This window comes from Hyla sarda, chromosome 6 (assembly GCF_029499605.1).
Source record: "Hyla sarda isolate aHylSar1 chromosome 6, aHylSar1.hap1, whole genome shotgun sequence".
Taxonomy (NCBI): domain Eukaryota; kingdom Metazoa; phylum Chordata; class Amphibia; order Anura; family Hylidae; genus Hyla; species Hyla sarda.
In genome coordinates this window covers 113,844,227-113,866,214 of record NC_079194.1, presented here as the reverse complement: position 1 = coordinate 113,866,214, position 21,988 = coordinate 113,844,227, and the positions used below count along the sequence as shown (strand labels likewise).

The 21,988-nt window shown below is 44.1% G+C and overlaps 1 protein-coding gene across 1 annotated transcript in view; it reads left to right on the top strand.

Annotated features, from left to right (window-relative positions):
- IHO1 (interactor of HORMAD1 1) overlaps positions 1-20,770 on the top strand; it is a 29,766-nt gene extending 8,996 nt beyond the window's left edge. Inside the window, exons 4-8 of the mRNA XM_056524741.1 lie at positions 14,693-14,853; positions 15,117-15,165; positions 15,258-15,345; positions 17,552-17,655; positions 19,433-20,770. Of these exons, the coding sequence (XP_056380716.1) occupies positions 14,693-14,853; positions 15,117-15,165; positions 15,258-15,345; positions 17,552-17,655; positions 19,433-20,596 (1,566 nt within the window). The 3' untranslated portion in view covers positions 20,597-20,770. The remainder of the gene's footprint in view (positions 1-14,692; positions 14,854-15,116; positions 15,166-15,257; positions 15,346-17,551; positions 17,656-19,432) is intronic.
- The last annotated feature ends 1,218 nt before the right edge of the window (positions 20,771-21,988 follow it).

Here is a 21,988-nt window from a genome sequence, read left to right as displayed (position 1 = left end):
CGACAAGAGGATTTGATAATTGATAAAATTAATGCGAATGATATTAAGAAAGAAATTATAAATCTCACAATCGATAAATGTCAAATTGATTGTAAAAATAGTAAAAAATCCAATAAGAATTATAGTCACAATTTCGTTACCAATTTTAATTGCGCAGCGCCCAAGATAAAAACAATATTTAATAAATATTGGTACATATTAAAAGGTGATCCGATACTTAAAGATATATTACCTGACCACCTAGGTGTCACATTCCGCAGATCACAAAATCTGCGTAATTTGGTGGCCCCCAGTGACGGTCTTAAGAATAATCGTTTTGTTACATCTAATCGTGTAGGACAGGATAATGGCACCATCCCCTGTGGAAAAATGAGATGTAAATGCTGCATCATGATAGAAAAAGGTGACAATTTTGTTTGTAATATTTCGAAAAATGTATTTCGGATTAAGGGAACGCATGATTGCGAAAGCAGCTATGCGGTTTACCTTTTATCTTGTATTTGCGGTTTGCAGTATGTGGGCCGCACCGTTCAGACAGTGCGTTCCCGCATGAATAAACATCGTTCTAATGTGGGAAGACAATTCATGCTACACAGTGTCTCACGACACATATGTCAAATACACTCCGGGAATTTTGACTGTCTTAAATTAAAAATCATTGAAGTCATACCATCTATTATAAAAAATCGTTTTCAAAGGCTAATTAATAGAGAATCATACTGGATTTTTTCACTTGGTTCCCTTTTCCCTGGTGGTTTAAATGAGATGATTGAGAACGCTGTGTGACTTGACTTGCCTTCTATTATCATATCATATTATAAATATATTACAAATTTATCGACATATTTTATATTTTATGTATATACATATCCAATTTTTCTAGTTGGGTATGTGAGATATATATAATTTTCTTATCTATTTATTTTTATATATTTTTGTATTTTACTATTTTTTATATGTGTGTTTTATGGGCTCCTGCCAATTGCTTTTATTCCAGCAATGTGCGGGTTAACTGTTGCTTATAAATACCCTATGTGTCTCCACCCTCAACATGCCTGATGAAGCTGGTTATCCAGCGAAACGCGTTGCATGCCGGGTAAATAAACCATTTTACCTTTGAAGTCCTGTGCGCTGCCTCTATCCTGGTTTGTTCCCTGGAGGGATCCGCTTAATTTCTTCGCCTGTGTGTCCAGGAGCAGCTGCCGCTCTTCACCCGTTGCAGGGTCACTTCACGCCTTCACCATAGTTGTACTTGGTCGCAGTACAACTACACTTGGTGAGCAAGTTTTCTTGTCTATTATCTTTTCTTTTACATTACGCTATCACACTAGGAGCGCTCTCCTTGTCTGTCTATTGCTTTGGAGGCCCTGTGACGTATGCAATCCCATTACTCTGTGTAATGGTGAATGACAGATGTTTGGACCGATCGGATTCACCCCGCCCCCTGCCCATATAAGGGAGCGGCGGCCATGTTTTCTCTCTCTTGTTCCTTGGCTGTCAAACGAGAAGGATCTGCGCAGCAACTATCGCAGTGAGTTAGGCCCAAGCCTTGCGGCAACGGCTGAGTAATTCAGAATAGAGAGTGTATCAATCCCCAGACACTCTGCAGCATCACCGGACCTAATATAACCCCTAAATCCGGACGGATCTGCAAATATCTACCCTAAATTCAGAGACTTTCTAAATAGCTCAAGGTCCGCAACAACTGTCAGTCACTGAGCGATTTAAGGACTGTTTGCATGAGACTGTTACTGTGCCTTGGATGTATCGGAAGCACTTAAGTAAAGTTGTTCAAGTTCAATCTACTTGTGGACCTTCAGTCATTTCATGCACCTATCGTTACTGGGAAGGGCGGCAATAGGCCGGAGCATTACCTCAGCATACCAGCCCTCAGCCTGGCGTCACGAACTATAGGGTTAACATTAACCCCTCATATACCGGTACCATACCACCACTACCATATACCCCCCAAGGGCTACCACAAACTTTTCAACCTTTTGCCACATTTCAGGCTTCAAACATAAAGATATAAAACTGTAATTTTTTGTGAAGAATCAACAACAAGTGGGACACAATCATGAAGTGGAACGAAATTTATTGGATATTTCAAACTTTGTTAACAAAAAAAAACTGAAAAATTGGGCGTGCAAAATTATTCAGCCCCTTTACTTTCTGTGCAGCAAACTCTCTCCAGAAGTTCAGTGAGGATCTCTGAATGATCCAGTGTTGACCTAAATGACTAATGATGATAAATAGAATTCACCTGTGTGTAATCAAGTCTCCGTATAAATGCACCTGCACTGTGATAGTCTCAATGGTCCGTTTAAAGCGCAGAGAGCATCATGAAGAACAAGGAACACACCAGGCAGGTCCGAGATACTGTTGTGGAGAAGTTTAAAGCCGGATTGGGATACAAAAAGATTTCCTAAGCTTTAAACATCCAAAGGAGCACTGTGCAAGCAATAATATTGAAATGGAAGGAGTATTAGACCACTGCAAATCTACGAAGACCTGGCTGTCCCTCTAAACTTTCAGCTCATACAAGGAGAAGACTGATCAGAGATGCAGCCAAGAGGCCCATGATCACTCTGGATGAACTGCAGAGATCTACAGCTGAAGTGGGAGACTCGGTCCATAGGACAACAATCAGTCATATACTGCACAAGTCTGGCCTTTATGGAAGAGTGGCAAGAAGAAAGCCATTTCTTAAAGATATCCATAAATAGTGTCATTTAAAGTTTGCCACAAGCCACCTGGGAGACACACCAAACATGTGGAAGAAGGTGCTCTGGTCAGATTAAACCAAAATCGAACTTTTTGGCAACAATGCAAAATGTTGTGTTTGACGTAAAAGCAACACAGCTCATCACCCTGAACACACCCTCCCCACTGTCAAACATGGTGGTGGTAGCATCATGGTTTGGGCCTGCTTTTCTTCACCAGGGACAGGGAAGATGGTTAAAATTGTTGGGAAGATGGATGGAGCCAAATACAGGACCATTCTGGAAGAAAACCTGATGGAGTCTGCAAAAGACCTGAGACTGGGACTGAAATTTGTCTTCCAACAAGACAATGATCCAAAACATAAAGAAAAATCTACAAAGGAATGGTTCACAAATAAACATATCCAGGTGTTAGAATAGTCATGTCAAAGTCCAGACTTGAATCCAATCGAGAATCTGTGGAAAGAACTGAAAACTGCTGTTCACAAACGCTCTCCATCCAACCTCACTGAGCTCCAGCTGTTTTGCAAGGAGGAATGGGCAAAAATGTCAGTCTCTCGATGTGCAAAACTGATAGAGACATACCCCAAGCGACTTACAGCTGTAATTGCAGCAAAAGGTGGCGCTACAAAGTATAAATTTAAGGGGGCTGAATAATTTTGCACGGCCAATTTTTCAGTTTTTTATTTGTTAAAAAAAAATGTGAAGTATCCAATAAATTTCGTTCCACTTCATGATTGTGTCCCACTTGTTGTTGATTCTTCACAAAAAATTACAGTTTTATATCTTTATGTTTGTAGCCTGAAATGTGGCAAAAGGTCGAAAAGTTCAAGGGGGCCGAATACTTTCACTATGCATGTAGGGGGCCGAATACTTTCACTATTTCACTGTACATTGAACATTTGTGGACTGGAACTACAAGTGGTGTTACAGTCCTAACTTAAGTGTTTATATATGAACTGACTATGTGTGGTACATAACCGTGTACACTATATTGTGAGCTAATCTTTGTACCTTGTGGGAATTTGTCCTTGTGTTGACCTTTGGGACCTACGCAACACCACTTCTGGAGAGTCTGGAACGCCTTCGTCTTCGGGAGCTCTTGGAACCTCTGGAACGGCAGCTGGCTCTTCCTCAGCGAACTCAGGAGCTGGTATTAGTCCAGGACTCGTTGGATTCGGAGTCGCTGGCAGCAGTGGTGGAGAGACTGGTGACAGGGTCGGCAATCCAGAAATGGGGGTATAAGCTGGAGCCAACGGTGACAAGACTGGAACTGGTGTGGAGTTGGAACTAGTGTCAGTTGGAACGGCCCTAGGGTTGTTGAGACACAGAAGATCGCAGGCTGACTCGGAGAAAACATGGGGAAATCCATAGATGGATGGATCCCTTCGCCTGGGATGTACTCTCTTGCAGGTCTGACAGCTGGAAGAGATGTTACTGGGAGCACTGGCAGGTCTTCTTATTAGGGACAGGCCCGGACTGCCATACCGGGATACCGGGAATTATCCCGGTGGGCCGCTGGGCCTGGGGCCGCTTTGGGGCCGGATTAACGTAGGGCAGTGATTTTGGCGACATTTATTTATTTATTTTTTCAAATGTCTTGCCCCGGCCTGCGCGCGGGGGGGAAGGGAAGCCTGTGTGCGCACTGCGCATACAGCGTCCTCCTGCGTCCCCTGCATCCAAACCCCGCCCTCCCCCTCCCCCTTGCGGCGCAGTGGGACGAAAATGGTGCCCGACGTCGGAGCGAGCTGCATTTGCGCCAGACTGCAGTGGAACAGCAAGCTGCGCGGGCCGGCTTGCTTAAGGTACCATACATTTTCCACCCCTCCGTTACCCCTTCTCAACCCTGTCCAAACCGCCCCACTGTCACCCAGGTCCACCCTCTGCCCCCCCCCCGTCACACATGTCCACCCCTCCTGTCGTCCATGTCCGCCTTGCCTACCTCCCTGTCCATCCCTATCACCCATGTCTACCCCCCCCCCCCCAGTCACCCATGGCAATTCATTTTGTGGTGTTGGGAAACCCCTTGGAGCCCTGCTGGCTCATCGAGGATCAGGGGCCCTTTAGGTGGTGTTACTCTGGCAGCTCTGGATGTAAATATAGCAATATATTCAATGATATAAGTATACTGTCTAGTGTTTCCCAACCAGGGTGCATCCAGCTGTTGCAAAACTACAACTCCCAGCATGCCCGGACAGCTTAAGTCTGTCCAGGCATGCTGGGAGTTGTAGTTTTGCAACAGCTGGAGGCACCCTGGTTGGGAAACACCGATCCAGTCCATACTCATCCCACACCATGGCCAGTTAGGATGTCAGGTGTGTACACTGTCTGTAATAATGTTATAAAACATGTTCACCCTCCTGTCACCCCTGTTCACCCCCCCTGTCACCCCTGTTCACCCCCGTCACCCCTGTTCACCCCCTGTCACCCATGTCCACCTCCGTCACCCCTGTCTTCCCCCCCTGTCACCCATGTCCTCCCCCCCTGTCACCCATGTCCTCCTTCCCTGTCACCCATGTCCTCCCCCCCTGTCACCCATGTCCTCCTTCCCTGTCACCCATGTCCACCCTCCTATCATCCCGTCACTCATGTCCACCCTCCTGTCATCCATGTCCGCCTTGTCCACTCCCCTGTCCATCCTTGTCACCCATGTTTACCACATCTACCCCCGTAGTCTACCCTGTCACCCATTTCCACCCTCCTGTTCACCCATCTGTCCCTTTGTTACCCCAGTCCACCCCTCTCTGTCACTGCTGTCCCTCTTTTACCCCCTTCTCCAACCCTCTTACCCCCTGTCTCCCATGTCCACCCTCCTGTCATCCATGTCCACCCTCCCATCCAACCCTCTGTCACCCCTGTCCATCCCTGTCACCCATGTACACCCTCCATTGTCCACCCCCCTGACCACATCCTTGTCACCCATGTCCACCCCCTATTCACCCCTCTGTCACTCCTGTCCACCCCTCTGTTACCACCTTGTCACTCCTGTCCACCCCTCTGTCACCCGCTATGCCCCCGTCACCCATGTTCACTCTTCTACACCCATCTGTCACCCTTGTACACTCTTCTACACCCCCTCTGCCACCCATGTACACTCCTCTACATCCCTCTGTCACCCATGTACACTCCTCTACACCCCTCTGTCACCCATGTACACTCCTCTACACCCCTCTGTCACCCATGTACACTCCTCTACACCCCTCTGTCACCCATGTACACTCCTCTACACCCCCTCTGCCACCCATGTACACTCCTCTACACCCCTCTGCCACCCATGTACACTCCTCTACACCCCCTCTGCCACCCATGTACACTCCTCTACACCCCTCTGTCACCCATGTACACTCCTCTACACCCCTCTGTCACCCATGTACATTCCTCTACACCCCTCTGTCACCCATGTACACTCCTCTACACCCCTCTGCCACCCATGTACACTCCTCTACACCCCTCTGTCACCCATGTACACCCCTCTGTCACCCATGTACACTCCTCTACACCCCTCTGTCACCCATGTACACCCCTCTGTCACCCATGTACACTCCTCTACACCCCTCTGCCACCCATGTACACTCCTCTACACCCCTCTGTACACCCCTCTACACCCCTCTGTTACCCATGTACACTCTTTTACACCCCCTCTGTCACCCATGAAAAAAAAAAGTGCGGGGCCTAATAGGTTTGTTTTGCAGGTTTAACGGTGAAGAATTGTGTGTGGAAGAAATCGTGATGATGGCCCGGACCAAATAGAGAAGAGAAGGCAACGAAGCAAATTAGAGAAGACGTCATTGGTAAGTTGCTGTATAAAGCAGCACTTTAAACTACATACCCACTGATAAATACAGTGTACAGAGCCCTGCATGTCCTCAGGTACAGAGCCCTGCTTGTCCTCGGTGTACAGGGCCCTGCTTTTCCTCAGTGTACAGAGCCCTGCTTGTCCTCAGTGTACAGAGCCCTGCATGTCCTCAGGTACAGAGCCCTGCATGTCCTCATGTACAGAGCCCTGCTTGTCCTCGGTGTACAGAGCCCTGCTTGTCCTCGGTGTACAGAGCCCTGCTTGTCCTCGGTGTACAGAGCCCTGCTTGTCCTCAGTGTAAAGAGCCCTACTTGTCCTCGGTGTACAGGGCCCTACTTGTCCTCGGTGTACAGAGCCCTGCTTGTCCTCAGTGTACAGAGCCCTGCATGTCCTCAGTGTACAGAGCCCTGCATGTCCTCAGGTACAGAGCCCTGCATGTCCTCAGTGTACAGAGCCCTGCATGTCCTCAATGTACAGAGCCCTGCTTGTCCTCGGTGTACAGAGCCCTGCTTGTCCTCAGCGTACAGAGCCCCGCTTGTCCTCAGCTGTACTGCACCTAATGTGGGGGGAACTGTACTGCACCTAATGTGGGGGAAACTGTACTGCACCTAATGTGGGGGGAACTGTACTGCACCTAATGTGGGGGGAACTGTACTGCACCTAATGTGGGGGGAACTGTACTGTACCTAATGTTGGGGGAACTGTACTGCACCTAATGTGGGGGGAACTGTACTGCACCTAATGTGGGGGGAACTGTACTGCACCTAATGTGGGGGGAACTGTACTGCGCCTAATGTGGGGGGAACTGTACTGCACCTAATGTGGGGGGAACTGTACTGTACCTAATGTTGGGGGAACTGTACTGCACCTAATGTGGGGGGAACTGTACTGCACCTAATGTGGGGGGAACTGTACTGCACCTAATGTGGGGGGAACTGTACTGCGCCTAATGTGGGGGGAACTGTACTGCACCTAATGTGGGGGGAACTGTACTGTACCTAATGTTGGGGGAACTGTACTGCACCTAATGTGGGGGGAACTGTACTGCACCTTATGTGGGGGGAACTGTACTGCACCTTATGTGGGGGGAACTGTACTGCACCTAATGTGGGGGGAACTGTACTGCACCTAATGTGGGGGGAACTGTACTGCACCTAATGTGGGGGGAACTGTACTGCACCTAATGTGGGGGGACTATACTGCACCTAATGTGGGGAAACTAATATGCTTTAAAATGCATGATTTTACCTTTTATGAACAAGAAAATGACTATGTGCTGGTATAATAATGGTATAATGGGGCTGGTATGTCATTTTTTCCAGGGCTGGTTTTCACACCCAGTCCGGCCCTGATTAGGGATGTCCCAATACCAATTTTTTTAAGACCGAGTACGAGTACCGATACTTTAATTCTAGTACTCGCCAATACCAAGTACGAGTACTTTTATTTTAAAGGGAATCTGACAGTAGGGTGACCCGGTTTCTGGTGCTGTTTACCATATGATATGTGGGGTCCTTGTTGTGTACACTGGAGGCGGTTGCTGTAGTATGAGCCAAGATTTCTCTCTTCACCATTGGACAGAACTGTGAATTTGCATTGGCGGTGCGACTGATGATCACATGGTGAGCAGCAGCAGAAACCGGGTCACCTGCACTATCTACATATTAATTCAAGTCAGTGCAGGTGACTCTGCTGTAAGATTGTCTGTAATAGTGGGTAGTATCCCCTTGCAGACATTAGTAGCAGCCCCGCCTGTAGACAGCTGCCCCCTTGTAGACAGCAGCCCCCCCCTATAGACTGCAGGCCCCCTGTAGACAGCAGCAGGCCCCCCCATTTAGACAGCAGCAGGGCCCCCCCCGTTTAGACAGTACAGGGCCCCCCCTGTTTAGACAGCAGCAGGGCCCCCCCGTTTAGACAGCGGCAGGCCCCCCCATTTAGACAGCAGCAGGGCCCCCCCGTTTAGACAGTACAGGGCCCCCCCTGTTTAGACAGCAGCAGGGCCCCCCCGTTTAGACAGCGGCAGGCCCTTCCCCGTTTAGACAGCGGCAGGGCCCCCCATTTAGACATCGGCAGGGCCCCCCCTTTAGACAGCAGTAGCAGCAGGGCCCCCCTTTGGACAGCAGTAGCAGCAGGGCCCCCCTTTGGACAGCAGCAGCAGGGCCCCCTTTGGACAGCAGCAGGGCCCCCTTTGGACAGCAGAAGCAGGGCCCCCCTTTAGACAGCAGTAGCAGGGCCCCCCTTTAGACAGCAGCAGCAGGGCCCCCCTTTAGACAGCAAGCCCCCTGTAGACATTAGTAGCAGCACACAGCTCACCTGCGGTTTCTCCGGTTTCTTCTCTGGTGGTCAGAGACCCACTCCAGGGAGGCTTGCAGAGAGTTGTTGAATGGGGCTTGGAGCCTAAATGTTCCATCTTTAGGCAGCTGTCCATGTTGCCCCATCATCAAGTAGAAAGGGGTGTACCCCGTAGAACAGTGGGCAGCAGACGGGGCCACTCTTCTTATCTTGACACGGAGGCTGCTCGCAACATGTGGATAAAGACTTGATTGATGCACTCACAGAGCCTGTTCCCCTGGGGGTGATAAGCAGTAGTTCGGAGTTTCTTGCAGGCATGGAATTGACACAGCTTTTGGAAGAGTTGGGCCGATAAGGTCATTTGAGCCAGTGACACTTTGATGGTTTAATCTTCAGCCCATGCTTGATCAGGACTTGGAAGACGTCTGACAGGTGGCTATGGTGTTCCCGGTAGGACTTGGAATACATATTGACATTGTCCAGGTACAATAGGACACTTTGAAAATTCAGATGGCCCAGGCACCTTTCCATCAGATGCTGGAATGTAGCAGGGGCATTGCACAGCCCAAACAGCATACTTTTAAACTCGAACAGTCCCATGGGTGTCACGAAGGCGGTCTTCTCCCGATCCTCCACGGCCAAGGGCACTTGCCAATATTCACTGGTTAAGTCCAGGGTGGAGAAGTAAGCAGCCGTCCCGAGGGCGGTGAGTGACTCCTCGATCCTTGGCAATGGATAAGCGTCCTTATGTGTGACATTGTTCAATTTCCTGTCATCGACACAGAAGCAGATGGTTTCGTCCTTTTTCTTGACTAGGGCAAGTAGCGCCGCCCAGGGGCTATGACATTCCTGGATTACGTCTGCCTCTTTCATATTGGCCAGCATCTTCTTGACAGTCTCATACATGCCGGACGCAACCGGAAAGTGTGTCTTTTATTGATAGATGGGCTGTCACCTGTGAGAATTCCGTGCTGAATCATTGAAGTCTGCCCGAAGTCTGTGAGGTGCTTGCTGAAAGTCTCATGGTACCTCTTGGCAACATTAATGATTCCATTGACTTGGTCACTTGAGGTAGTGTCGTCTCCAACCTGGAGTTGCGCCCACCAGGGCTCTGGAGGGCTCACACTGGATCCTTCAGCCACTTGAGCTGCACACTGTCGAGCCACCAGACGTTCTGTCACAATGAGGGATTTTTATCAAACTGTGTGAGAGAAAAAGTGGAGAGATTTTCCCACAGCGACCAATCACAGCTCAGCTAATGAGCTGAGGTAAAGTAAAACCTGAGCTGTGAATGGTTGCTGTGGGTACATCACTCTATTTTTTCTCTCACACAGTTTGATAAATCTCCCTCAATGTCTTTCAACTCTAGAAGGTACAGCTGGGCTACAGTAGTGTATTTGGGCAAGACAGTAGCAGAATCAGACAGTTTTACTAACCGCACCGGGACTCTCCTGTTGGTGACATTGACAAGGCTTTTCGCAGCTTGAACAAGAGGATGATCTTCCAAGTGCATAGGTTCCAGCAGGGCTTGATAGTCCCTATTCTTGACTCTAAAATGACACCAGATGATATTCTCTGTGTTGGGTTGTAAGGTCACCGACCTGATGTCTTGAAATCGTACTCTGCAGATTTCACCTTGCTTGTTGGCAGACTTCTGCTCCACCTGTAGAACTTTCAAGTGGTGCTGCACAGCCCGCTGGCCTGAAGAGGACATATGGGGAAGGGAGGCATGCAAGGCATCTAACACTTTAGTGAAACAATTCTTCATAATGTTCATCCCCAATATAAACTCAGCAGACCCCTTATCTGTCATATTAGTTACAATCATTCCCTGCCCGCTAAGTACATGCTTTCCCAACTGAATGTTTGGCTCCCAGTATCCATGTCTGGGGACTGGTTGCCCATTACCCACAACAAGTTAACATCATCAGGCTCACACAATAAACTAGCATCCCAATGCTGATAGAAAATGCTTTTAGGTATCGTAGACACTTGTGACCCTGTATCTATCAACGCCTCCAACGGTTCACCTTCTACAATAACTTTTACATAGGGGCAGGAGGCGACATAAAATGAGAGTCCTGACTGTTTTCCTGAGGGACGGCCCGCGACCTTAGAGGAAATCTGTTTAAATCCCAGCACTTAATTTTCCAATGTCCTGATTTGTTGCAGTAAGGGCAAAAGGGTCTTTGAGTCCCCGAGGGTCTATTGAAAGGAGGAGTGCAGTAATTGAAATTGCGGTGAGCAGGAGCAGGGGCAGGTTTTCTAGGCAGAGGCGGTTCACGGTCAGGTGGAGCAGCCCGGGTGTTAAGCTCCTTCACAGCCTTAGTGCCTAACACTGTGTAAATCTAGGCTGCAGTGACAGGCAAAGTAGAGAACACTGGGGGTGGGGGCTGATGATGGAGGGCGAATAGATCTGGCTACTGCCCCTTGTGGCTCTGGAACAGGTGTAAGGGGCGCACAAGCTTCCTCTTACTCCGTCCCGGACTCAATCACTTGGATAGACAGTCTTTTTAAATCGGGAAAGGACAAGTTGGGGTTTTGGATCATAAACATTCTCAGCTGGTCTTTGTCCCACTTATTATGAGCCCCATGAATAAATCTGTCCATTAACACCTTATTGCCTTGCTCAGGAGTTATACCATCTAGTTTTTGGACAGTCTCTAGGGCATTCTGTAGAGCTACGGCATATGCTCTCAAGGTCTCACCTGGCTTTTATCGCCTTTTATACAGCTGGAGATGTACCTCTGATGGAGACTGTGACTCAAATACCTGATACTGTCCTTCAAAGATCTGCTCTACAGTTGCCTTCCCGGAGGCTGGCCAGGTGCGGACTTCCTCTAGTGCTGGTCCCGGGAGTTGTCCTGTGAGCAATTGCACCTGTTGGTTAGGAGGGAAAGAGTAAAAGACAAACAAACTCTGGATTCTCTCTTTGAAATCCCTCCATTGTAGGTAGGGAGGACAGGGTTCCCCATGAATACCGGTGCAGAGGCTGGAACACCAGGACTGTTGATGCTGGTGCTTTCCCCTTTAAGATAATTGCTGAAGTGCTGCACCATCAGATTTGACTGATGGGGGTACTGTAATGGATACTCCCCCTCTATTTTGCAGGCACCTGGTTGTAATCTGTCTTGCGACCAGACTTGCAGGTACTAATGGGTTAATGCTAGCAGGTACTGACACTGGAGACTTAATACTGACAATAGTTTGTGTTTGCAGAGTCTGCGCTGCAGCGGGTGCTTGACGGCTTAGCGGCAGAGCCGGATGCAGCAACCAGAACCTCCAATACCGCCCAGGGAACTTCCTGTTTTGGTCCAGTCTGCAAAATCTTCCCCTGTGCAACATAGGGCGGCTGATTGGTTCCTCCTCGCTTGATTGAGGAGTTAAACACCAGACCAACTTAACCCTTAACCCTGCACGTTAAACACCAGACCAACTTAACCCTTTCAGGTACTGCCTCTGTACAGTTCACAGTAGCAGATAACAGTCTTTTCTTCACCCCTCTATTTCACAAGCGCCACAAGTAAACCACTTTTAATTTGCAAAGTCCCATACACTTTCTGGCGCAGACTTAAATCGCATCGGCATGCTGCTTTTGCAGACAATATTGGACACAGTTCAGACTAGAGGAGGACTTGTGGCATAAGGCGCACACCCGTATCCTGTTCGTAGCATGCCAAAAGTTGTGGTAACGGGGTGTGATGAGGGCACCCTAGGGGTGTTACCCTAGGGGCAGATGGCATTAACCCCTTGTATTCGTGACGCTAGGGCGTGTTTGAGCCTAAAACCACCCGAAGGTATATCGCTGGATCCTGGGCTAGGTATGGGGGCAATAAAGACTCCGACGCCAAGTTACGGATAACGGTAGCTTTATTGAGGGTAGACAGTTGGTAAAGTCTATACAGGTCAGTAGGGCCCAAAGAGGTGACCAGTGACACAGAGACCTTAAGGACTTGCTGGGACTTGTAGTAGGACTAGACAATTGAATGCAGACCATGCTGACTTGACAGATGACAGGGACTGACTTGACTCATAAAGCTGTGACTTTAGCTTACTTGAAATGATGGTGGCTGCAGGACTCGACTTTGAGACCTCCAACACTCTGGACACACACTAGGCGACTGCACTGGACCTCAGCAGGAAGCAAGCGCTCTAAGCTCCAAGAGAGAGAAGCTAGCTTCACCCAGGGCTTATATGGGGGAGACTAGCAGGGAGCCCATAGGTCACACCTGGTCCCTGATACCTCTTGGGTAACAATCACATGACATAACTCTTAAAGATGCAACACATTTTACAATACAATACACTGCAGAACATATGTACAGGGGAGAAACAGGTGCAAGGAGCCCTGGGGACACTGAAGGAGGCTGCCTGACAGGGCAGCAAGGGTACAGGGTAACATCTCCCATATTGGGCCACCACACAAACATACCCTTAAAGGGGTACTCCACTGCCCAGTGTTCCGGCTCCACTTGAACATTTATTTCCGAACGCTGTGCGCATGCTACGGGGATCGTCCACGCCCCCTTTTGATGACAGACCACGCCCCCTCAATGCAAGTCTCTGGGAGACTGCATGGCAAACACAGCCGAAACACTGGCCAGTGAAGTACCAATTTAAGGGTAAGTGGCACATGCATGCATTTTACTGAAAACTACGACAGTTTGGCAATGTGATTATTGGCTGTCTGATTTTCACAGGTGTTACAAGTTTAAAACAATAGCCTAGACTTATAAGTCTTCCTAAGGTCTTGTTCCTACATCCCGGTGAATGCATGCAGCTGAAACAACGCCCCCATGTGTTCACTTTTGGCCAAATAAGGTTGACGGGATTGTCGGCAAAATTGTATGGCTATTGGTGAACAATTGGGCACATAGTTTCAACCACGTGGATTAATCTGCATAATACGAAAATATGTCTGCTTTGCCTTTAGCAATCACAGCTCAGCTTTCATTTTTCAAATTGCTCTGGAAAAAATTAAGCCTGGGCAGTGTTTGGTTGCTATAGAAAGCTAATTTTTTTTCTCATGCAGATTGATAAATGTGGGCCATACATACATTATATTACTTACTGTATCTTGCAGACAACCTAGTTTCACACACCCTATATCGTACACCAGAGCTGCATTCATAATTCTGCTGGCTAATATTGTAAGTAGTCAGTAAGCTTAGCTGAGCACTCTTAAATGGGCACTGTTACTTTAACCCCTTAAGGACGCAGCCCTTTTTCACCTTAAAAACTGAGCCCTTTTTCGCAATTCTGACCACCGTCACTTTACGAATGAATAATGCGAAAATGCTTTTACCGAATATTCTGATTCTGAGATTGCCATTGGCAGCATGGAATGTTGGAAGAGGTCAGAGACAACAGTAAAATAAAAAGACTTGCAGTACAGCACTTCTTGGTGTTGGTCATATACATGAAAATGGGACAAAACAACTCAGAGGTAAGAGAAGCATACTACACTGTATAACTTGGCATTATGGGTTCAAAGGCTGAAGAAAAAAAATCATGGAATATTCCTTTAATGTCAGATTCATTATGCAATTTATTGCAATGGTGCCCAAGGGGTCCATCAAATGTGACAGGATCTGGTGTTATTTGGTAACTATGCCTATTATTAACAGTATTATCATGCATATATACAATATAAAATTTGCCCTATGGCCCACTGGACTGAGTTTACACCAGTGAATGTAACACTGGAGTCGGGCTCTAATGCAAGAGCCGTAAATATAAAGTTCTGTAATGTATTTATGAAGGGACTCAACTATTATGGAGATTTATTCTTTAAAAATCATGTCCTAAGATAGAATTTTTTGTTTGTTTTATCTCTTAATCTGACATTTCTGTTAATGTGCTAACACATTCTAACCCACAGAGTGAACCAAGCATATTTCAGAAATACCAGGCAAAACCTCCTTTGTGCAGCAGTGATTCCAAAGAAAAGAGCGCTTTTCATCATTTTAGGCCAACAAACGCCAAAGATATTATAGAACAATTTGAAGAAAGCAAAAAAAGAGCGAAAGAAAAATACGAAAGGTAAGTCAAAAAGAATAACGTGTAACTTTATTAACGAATGTGTATGGACAAAGGATCTCTTTCCAGGTAAATAAAAATGGAAGAATTTCATGAAACAAAACATATAAAACAAGTGTAAATTATACACCATGTGTATTTTGCTGCAGATTTCCTGCAGCTGATTTTGCTATCAGTTGACTTCAATGTGTTGCAAAGTCTGCATCAAAATCTGCAAGAAATTCAATCATTAAATATTTCTTATGACTTTTTCTCATTTGCATTAGTGAACAGTTAAATCAGTTGATTTGCAACATTCAAGGAACCTTACAAGATGTAAGTAAATATTGTAATCCATAAAACATACCTCTTGAATATCCACAGATGAAAGACTCATTGTTTTGTCTTTTGCTTTTTTGTTTTTATAGCTCAAAGTACCATTTTTTAATATAGAGGAAAATACAAATTTAAGATGTCAGTCAATATTGGATAGTATTTATGCTCTTTCTAAAGCATGTAAGTTGACACTAGTTTAAATTTGTTATTTGTTTACCAATAGAGGGCGCATGGAACTTGTAAAGTACAAGCAAGAGGCTAGAGATGCAAAATTTTATACTATTTTTTGCGTTTTATTTTTATAATATGTTTATCACTCAGCAACATATTTCAGAAAAGGCACATTGTTGTTTCAGCTTAATTTAAAAACTAGTTTAGATAAGTTCAGACATAGGATGGATTCACACTGTGGATTTAAAACAAACAAACCAAAAAAACTAAAAAACTGAAGAGTAACAATATTATAATAATAATTTTTTTTTTTTTTTTTGTATAATGCAATTCCACATTAAAGTTTCTTTTAGACGGGCCAATGTAACATCATAACAAGGGAGCGATCTCTGTGATTGGTGCTTGGTTACTGAGCAAAAGCTCTTTACCTCTAGTGGACACAGGACATACATGTACGCTCTGGTTGCCTGTTACTTGGCGCAGCAGGACGTACATGTACATCCTTAGAGGAATCCAGACTATTAAGCAAGTGCTGCACTCACTTCATGGGCCACGGGTCCCAGCGTTCCTGTGGTCTATGGAGTGAGGCAAGATGGTGACTGGAGCTCTATTCATCTTCTCCACGAACGCTCCAGCGACCCTCTTGTATGATCTGCCTTCTGGCAGACTATACAGGTAGATTGCTAATATCATTGATCAATGCTTTCTGAATAAATTGCAAAACAAAAAGTCCCCTATGGTGAATAAAATAAACAAAAAAAATATATACAAATACAATCTTGGTCCCATCAAAAATATATACAAATACAATCTTGGTCCCCCAGAAAAAAAAGGAATAAAGAGTGATAAAAAAAAAATGGCTATTTTGTCAGTTTTCATCAAGTGCACTGCAAAAAAAATGCAAGTTTTTGTTTTCAGTTTCCTGCCACAAATAATATTTTTTTTGGTTGCTCCATACATTTTATGGTAAAATTAAAATTTTCATTACATCATGACATTATATTGATCCTGTGGATGAAAAAATAAAAGAGTTATGTCTCTTTAAACACGAGGAGGAAAAAACAAAAATGCTAAAATGAAAATTGCCTGTGTCCTTAAGGTATTAAAGGGGTGTTCCAGGGAAAAACATTTTTTTAACTCAACTGGTGAAATTGGTGATATAGATATTTCATTTACTCCTATTTAAAAAAGAAACCCAGTCTTCCAGTACTTCATCATCCGCTGTATGCGCTGGAGGGAGTTGTGTAGTTCTTTCTAGTCAGGCATTGTGTTTACTGCTGCCATCCCTGTCCATGTCAGGAACTGTCCAGAGGAGGAGAGGCTTGCTATTTGGATTTGCTATTGATCTGGACAGTTCCTGACTGGGACAGAGGGAAAAAAAAACGATATGATATATTGCTTGTGAGTTATATTGTAAATTTTGCTTCCTTATTGAAGTTAATGGATAAAATCTTGAACAAGTCTGCTCAAAATCTAGAAAAAAAGGCTTGCTGTAGGTTTTAAATATTATTCTACATCCCCCAAATTTTACAGCTGGTGGATGCAACATAGAAAAAGTCTTCCCTTTGCATAGTACAGTAAATTACAGGGGATTCACATTATGGATTCTGCACAGCAAATTTGCAGCTAATCCACTACCGCTGCATTTAACCTTGAAGGGGGCTGTTTATTTAAGAAAACCTATAGTCTATCCACTTTTTTGGGGAATTCTGGGTAATGCTGCATAGGAGAACAGTGCTAAAGGGGAATTGAACACTTGGTACAGGAGATAACCCATATAATACGGTTTAACTGATGTGGTAATAAATGTATTTTTGCAAATGCATTTATTCTGTTTCCAAGGCTACTTTAACACTACTGTTGTTACACGGCAGTGTGATGGCCTTTAGGGCCGCTGTGGAAAATAGCGGGAGAAAAAAAATACAGCTTGCACCATCTTTCTCTCTTGCTACTCCAGCTGAAAAACAGTGGCGCCCGACAGACCCCATTGACTATAATGGAGTCCATCGGGACCCACTGTTGCCATTGCGTCCATGACGGCCGTCAAACTCCAAAAAAGATAAAAAAAAGAGAGTTTGACTACCGTTTTTGATGGGGAGCAACGGCAGTGTGAAAGTAGCCTAAGAAACTAAGGAGTTCTAAGGGTTTGCTGCAATGTATTTCCTAATTGCATTTTTAAAAATATATAATGACATTAGTATCTTCTGTCTTTCAGTAGAGGAAAAAATATCAACTTCCCATGAATCCATCTTAAAATTAATGCCCCGGAAATCTGATTTGGAACAAGCAATGTTGAACTTGGAAAAGAAAATACAGTTAGTGAGTTAGATGCATGATCCTTATTTGTGATGTGAACATATACTGTAGCTATCATACCCCTGTATAAACATGTGACCACTATGTGACAGTTTAGATATAGTCTACACATAAAAAGCTAACTTTTTTATTATTTTCACTTTGTAATTATATTACAGTACCTATAGTGTACTGTTTATGAGTTACCGCCTATATTATTCTCCAGAGCTGAATACACTATTCTACTGGTGGAGTCAATGGGGGTCATTACTAATGTCATCCTGGCTGTTTTTTCTCGGGTTTTGCACCTAAAATGTGTTGCACGCTTCATGCACCACAATTTGGGACCAAAAATCCGAAAAACCCGACTAACTCTCCATTTTACTCAGAAAACCCTTAAAAAGGGGTGTGGCCACCAGGAAAAGGGGCATGACCTCCAGGGAAAGGGCATGGCCCAACATTTTGGAAAAATCCCATTTGCTAATGTTCCCACATAAAATGTGGTGGATTTCAGCTCTTGAAAACTTAACAGCTCAGAGCAGTTGTAAAAATAAACAAATCGTAGGGAAAAATCACCAACTTAGTAAATACCATGAAAAAATACAGAAAGAAAACTACATTCCACTATTAGTACGTAGAGGCAATTGTGTACATACATTACTAATCTAGTACTGATCCTGAGTTTCATCCTGCATTATTTTCCAGAACTGCATTTGCTATTCTGCTGATGGAGTCATTGGGAGGGATTTTAAAAAAATTGGTGTAATTTGTAGAAAGTCTAATTTTCTCCAAGGGTACGTTTACATGTAAAGGATATGCTGCATATTTTGTACAGTTGATTTTGCTACCCATTAACTTCAATGAGTAGCAAAATCAGCTGCAGAAAATATGCAGCACAAATATGCAGCATATCCTGTACCCTAAGAATGTACCAGATTAATAACAATGCCTCAGGCTGTGTTGAAAATCTTGTGCATGAATATCAAGTGTAAGTTTGCACCTTCTATAAGATGGCTTAGTTTTTGGCGCATATTTGCTGCATTTAAGCCCCACTGCTTTTCATGGAAACCCCACCCTTTCATTAAGCAAGGTGAAAATGTGTAAAAATAAAGTGTCTAAAACATAATGAAGATGTGACACAAACTAGTTTTATGCACATTGCACAAGAGGTTGTCGCAGACACTGTTATTTCTTTCCCACATTGTGTACATATTTTACATGATCTTGTTCTTATCTTGAGTTACATCCTGTATAATACTTAAGAGCTGCACTCACATTTGCACTACATAAGATGTGAGGAAGATACTTCTATAAATGTAAATCATTATAACAATCTTGGAACAGATATTGAACCCCAGTAAAACCCCCTTTCAACCTCACCTTCAGTTTGACAATTAGGACATATTTCCCAGAAATGCTGTATGTGATCCCTTCAAGCACAAATGAAACCTGTGCAGAGGAAAAGTTGCCCAGTTGCCCATAGAAACCAATCAGATCACTTTATTTTTGCATAGGCTCTATTAAAAATAAAAGAAGGGATCTAATTGGTTGCTATAGGCAACTGGGCAACTTTTACTTTGCACAGGTTTTGATAAATCTTCCGCAAAAAGCCCAATGATTCTGTCTTCTGCACAGGTTTTTCTAGTACTAATGCCTGTCCTGAAAGCGAACATATGTTTTTCAAAGAGATGACTTAGGCAGCCACTTCTCATATACCCATACATTTTGGCATCATTACTGCTACATCCTATAGGGCTTTTCTGTTGTATCCAAGGTCTAATGTCTCATTTTCTTCTCATAGAAAGATGCAGAAATGACAGATTTAAAAGTGAACATACAACTGCTTTTATCAGCCTTGGATATGATGAAGTCACAGCAAAATGAGAAGCATCTGGAGTTATCAGAGAAACTAACACAGTTGTCAGGTTCCATGCAGTCATTGGAAGGTAGAATATTAAGTGAAATCCAAAACAAAAAATTAGTTTCCGAGCCGGCCTGTAGTTTGAGAGAAAAAACTACACAAACTTCCCCCATAAGTGTTCAAGACCTGTCTGTCAAAGAACATATAACAACACAATGTAAAACCAGAGGCATGAGTCCAGATGGGCCTACTCCTTCACCAACTAATGCCCCCTGCACATGTGGTGGAATTAGCATTACCTCTTCTGTGCAGCACAGAGGAAATCCTTGTGTTACAGAAGTAAAAGGTAGAGAAACCTTCAATGTAACATCTGCAGGGAGTGCCAGGGATTCTTTAGCTGATGTAAATATTTCGAACGATCAAAGAAGATGGAAGAATGCAATAACTATGGATGATAGAGCTGTAACATCTGCACATAATCTCCAACATTTATGTCAAGATGATAGCTACATGCAGAATGACAGCCCATCTAGAAATAACAGTCTAAATAGTGTAAAAGAAAATCGGGTAATTGTAACCAGATCTAAGACCAAAAATAACAGTTCAAAAAGCCTGAAGATAAATAAGCCTAGGAGAGGAAAGAAGAGAACGAAGAATACCACACAGGTTTCTTCCAACTCAAAACATGCACCTGGCAGTGATCCTGTCACTCAAGCAAATTCTGCCAAAGCGACCCAAGATTGTATTATGCTTTGCTCCCAGAAATGTGTATCATCAATTTTAGCTGTCACTCCAGCGCCGCTAAGAAGGACACAGAGGAAAAATAGTTTGAAATTTTCACTCCTTAGATCTCAACAAATAATAGAACAATCTGAAATAAAAGGAGTGGGCTCTGATGAAGAACGAGAACCTGAACACTGTAAGGCTCCCTCATGGGACAGCAATAATCCACACTGCAGCAAAAGCTTAGAATGTGAAGAAGATAAAATAGTCTGGTTTCTTTCCTCAAGCCCATTACACAACAATAGCTTAACACATTCCAACCAAAAAGGCCAAAAGGATCTTCTCACTTTGTTTTTTGATAGCAGTGATGATACTGATTGAACCGAAAAGGTTATACAGCCAATTTCTCTCTCGAAAGACCATTGAAAAGGTTGTGCAGTGAAAACTAGCTTATCCCCTCTCTACAGGATAGGAGAAAAGTAGCTGATCGCAGGGAGTCTGACCAGTGGGACCCCCCTCAATCTCCGGCACAGCGATACGGCTCTCCTTCTGCACAGAGCAGGGGTCTGCACGCACCCTTCATATATCTCTATTGGAGAGCTGGAGATACACAAGCGCTGTACACCGTATCTCTGGTTCTCCCATAGAGATACATGGAGGGCGCGTGCTGACCCCCGCTCCATGTAGGAGGAGAGCCGGATCACTGTGCAAATCGCAGGGGGGCCCAGCAAATTATCCCTTTTCCTTTGCTTTGCATAGGGGATAAGTTAGTTTTCGCTCTGCAACCCCATGAAACAAAAAAAAAATTATTTTTCACAAAAACTGCTTATATCTTTCACTTCGTATGTGTGATGATGGGAACTGATATGGCTGATAAAAGGGAACTATAGATTGTATTTAGCCCACCCCTTTAATTGTAAAGTTCAATTTCATAGGTTAATAAAGGGAATACAAAAAACAAAAGAGTTTCAAAAATATTTGTCAAGTAATTCCCTCATGATCATATTTTGCTCTTGTGTTTTTGGAGCATGTTTATCCAATTGTCCAGTATTGGTTGTATAATTAAAGTCTATCTCTTATATTTGTTACGCAATATAATTTACAAACATTTCTTTCTGTTACACAAACATTACATAATGTGTATATTTCTCTTAACTCCTTAAGGACCAAGCCCATTTTGGCCTTTAGCACTAGGCCAGTTTTCGTTTTTTGCACTTTTGTCTTTTCCTCCTCCCCTTCTAAAAATCATAACGCTTTCAGTTTTGCACCTATAGATCTATATAAGGGCTTAATTTTTGTGTCACCAATTGTACTTTGTAATGACGTCAATCATTTTATAAAATAATCTATGGCAAAAAAATTTTTGAATATTTGTGGAGTGAAATTTAAAAAACAAAAACACCTTTATGTAACTTTTGGGGGCTTCCGTTACTACGCAGTGCACTTTCACATTATCTTTATTCTGTAGGTCAATACAGTTACAAGGATATCCAATTTATGTAGATTTTTATTTAATTTTACTACTTTAAAAAGAATTATAACTACATGCCCCAAAATTAGTATGTTTAAAATTGTCATCTTCTGACCCCTATAACTTTTTTATTTTTCTACATACAGGGCTATACGAGGGCTCATCTTTTGTGTGATCTGTATATTTTATTGGTACCATTTTTATTTTGATGGGACTTTTTGATAGCTTTTTATAAAAAATGTTATATGAAGTAATCAAAAATGCGCAGTTTTGGACTTTGGTGTTTTTTTTACGTGTTTGAC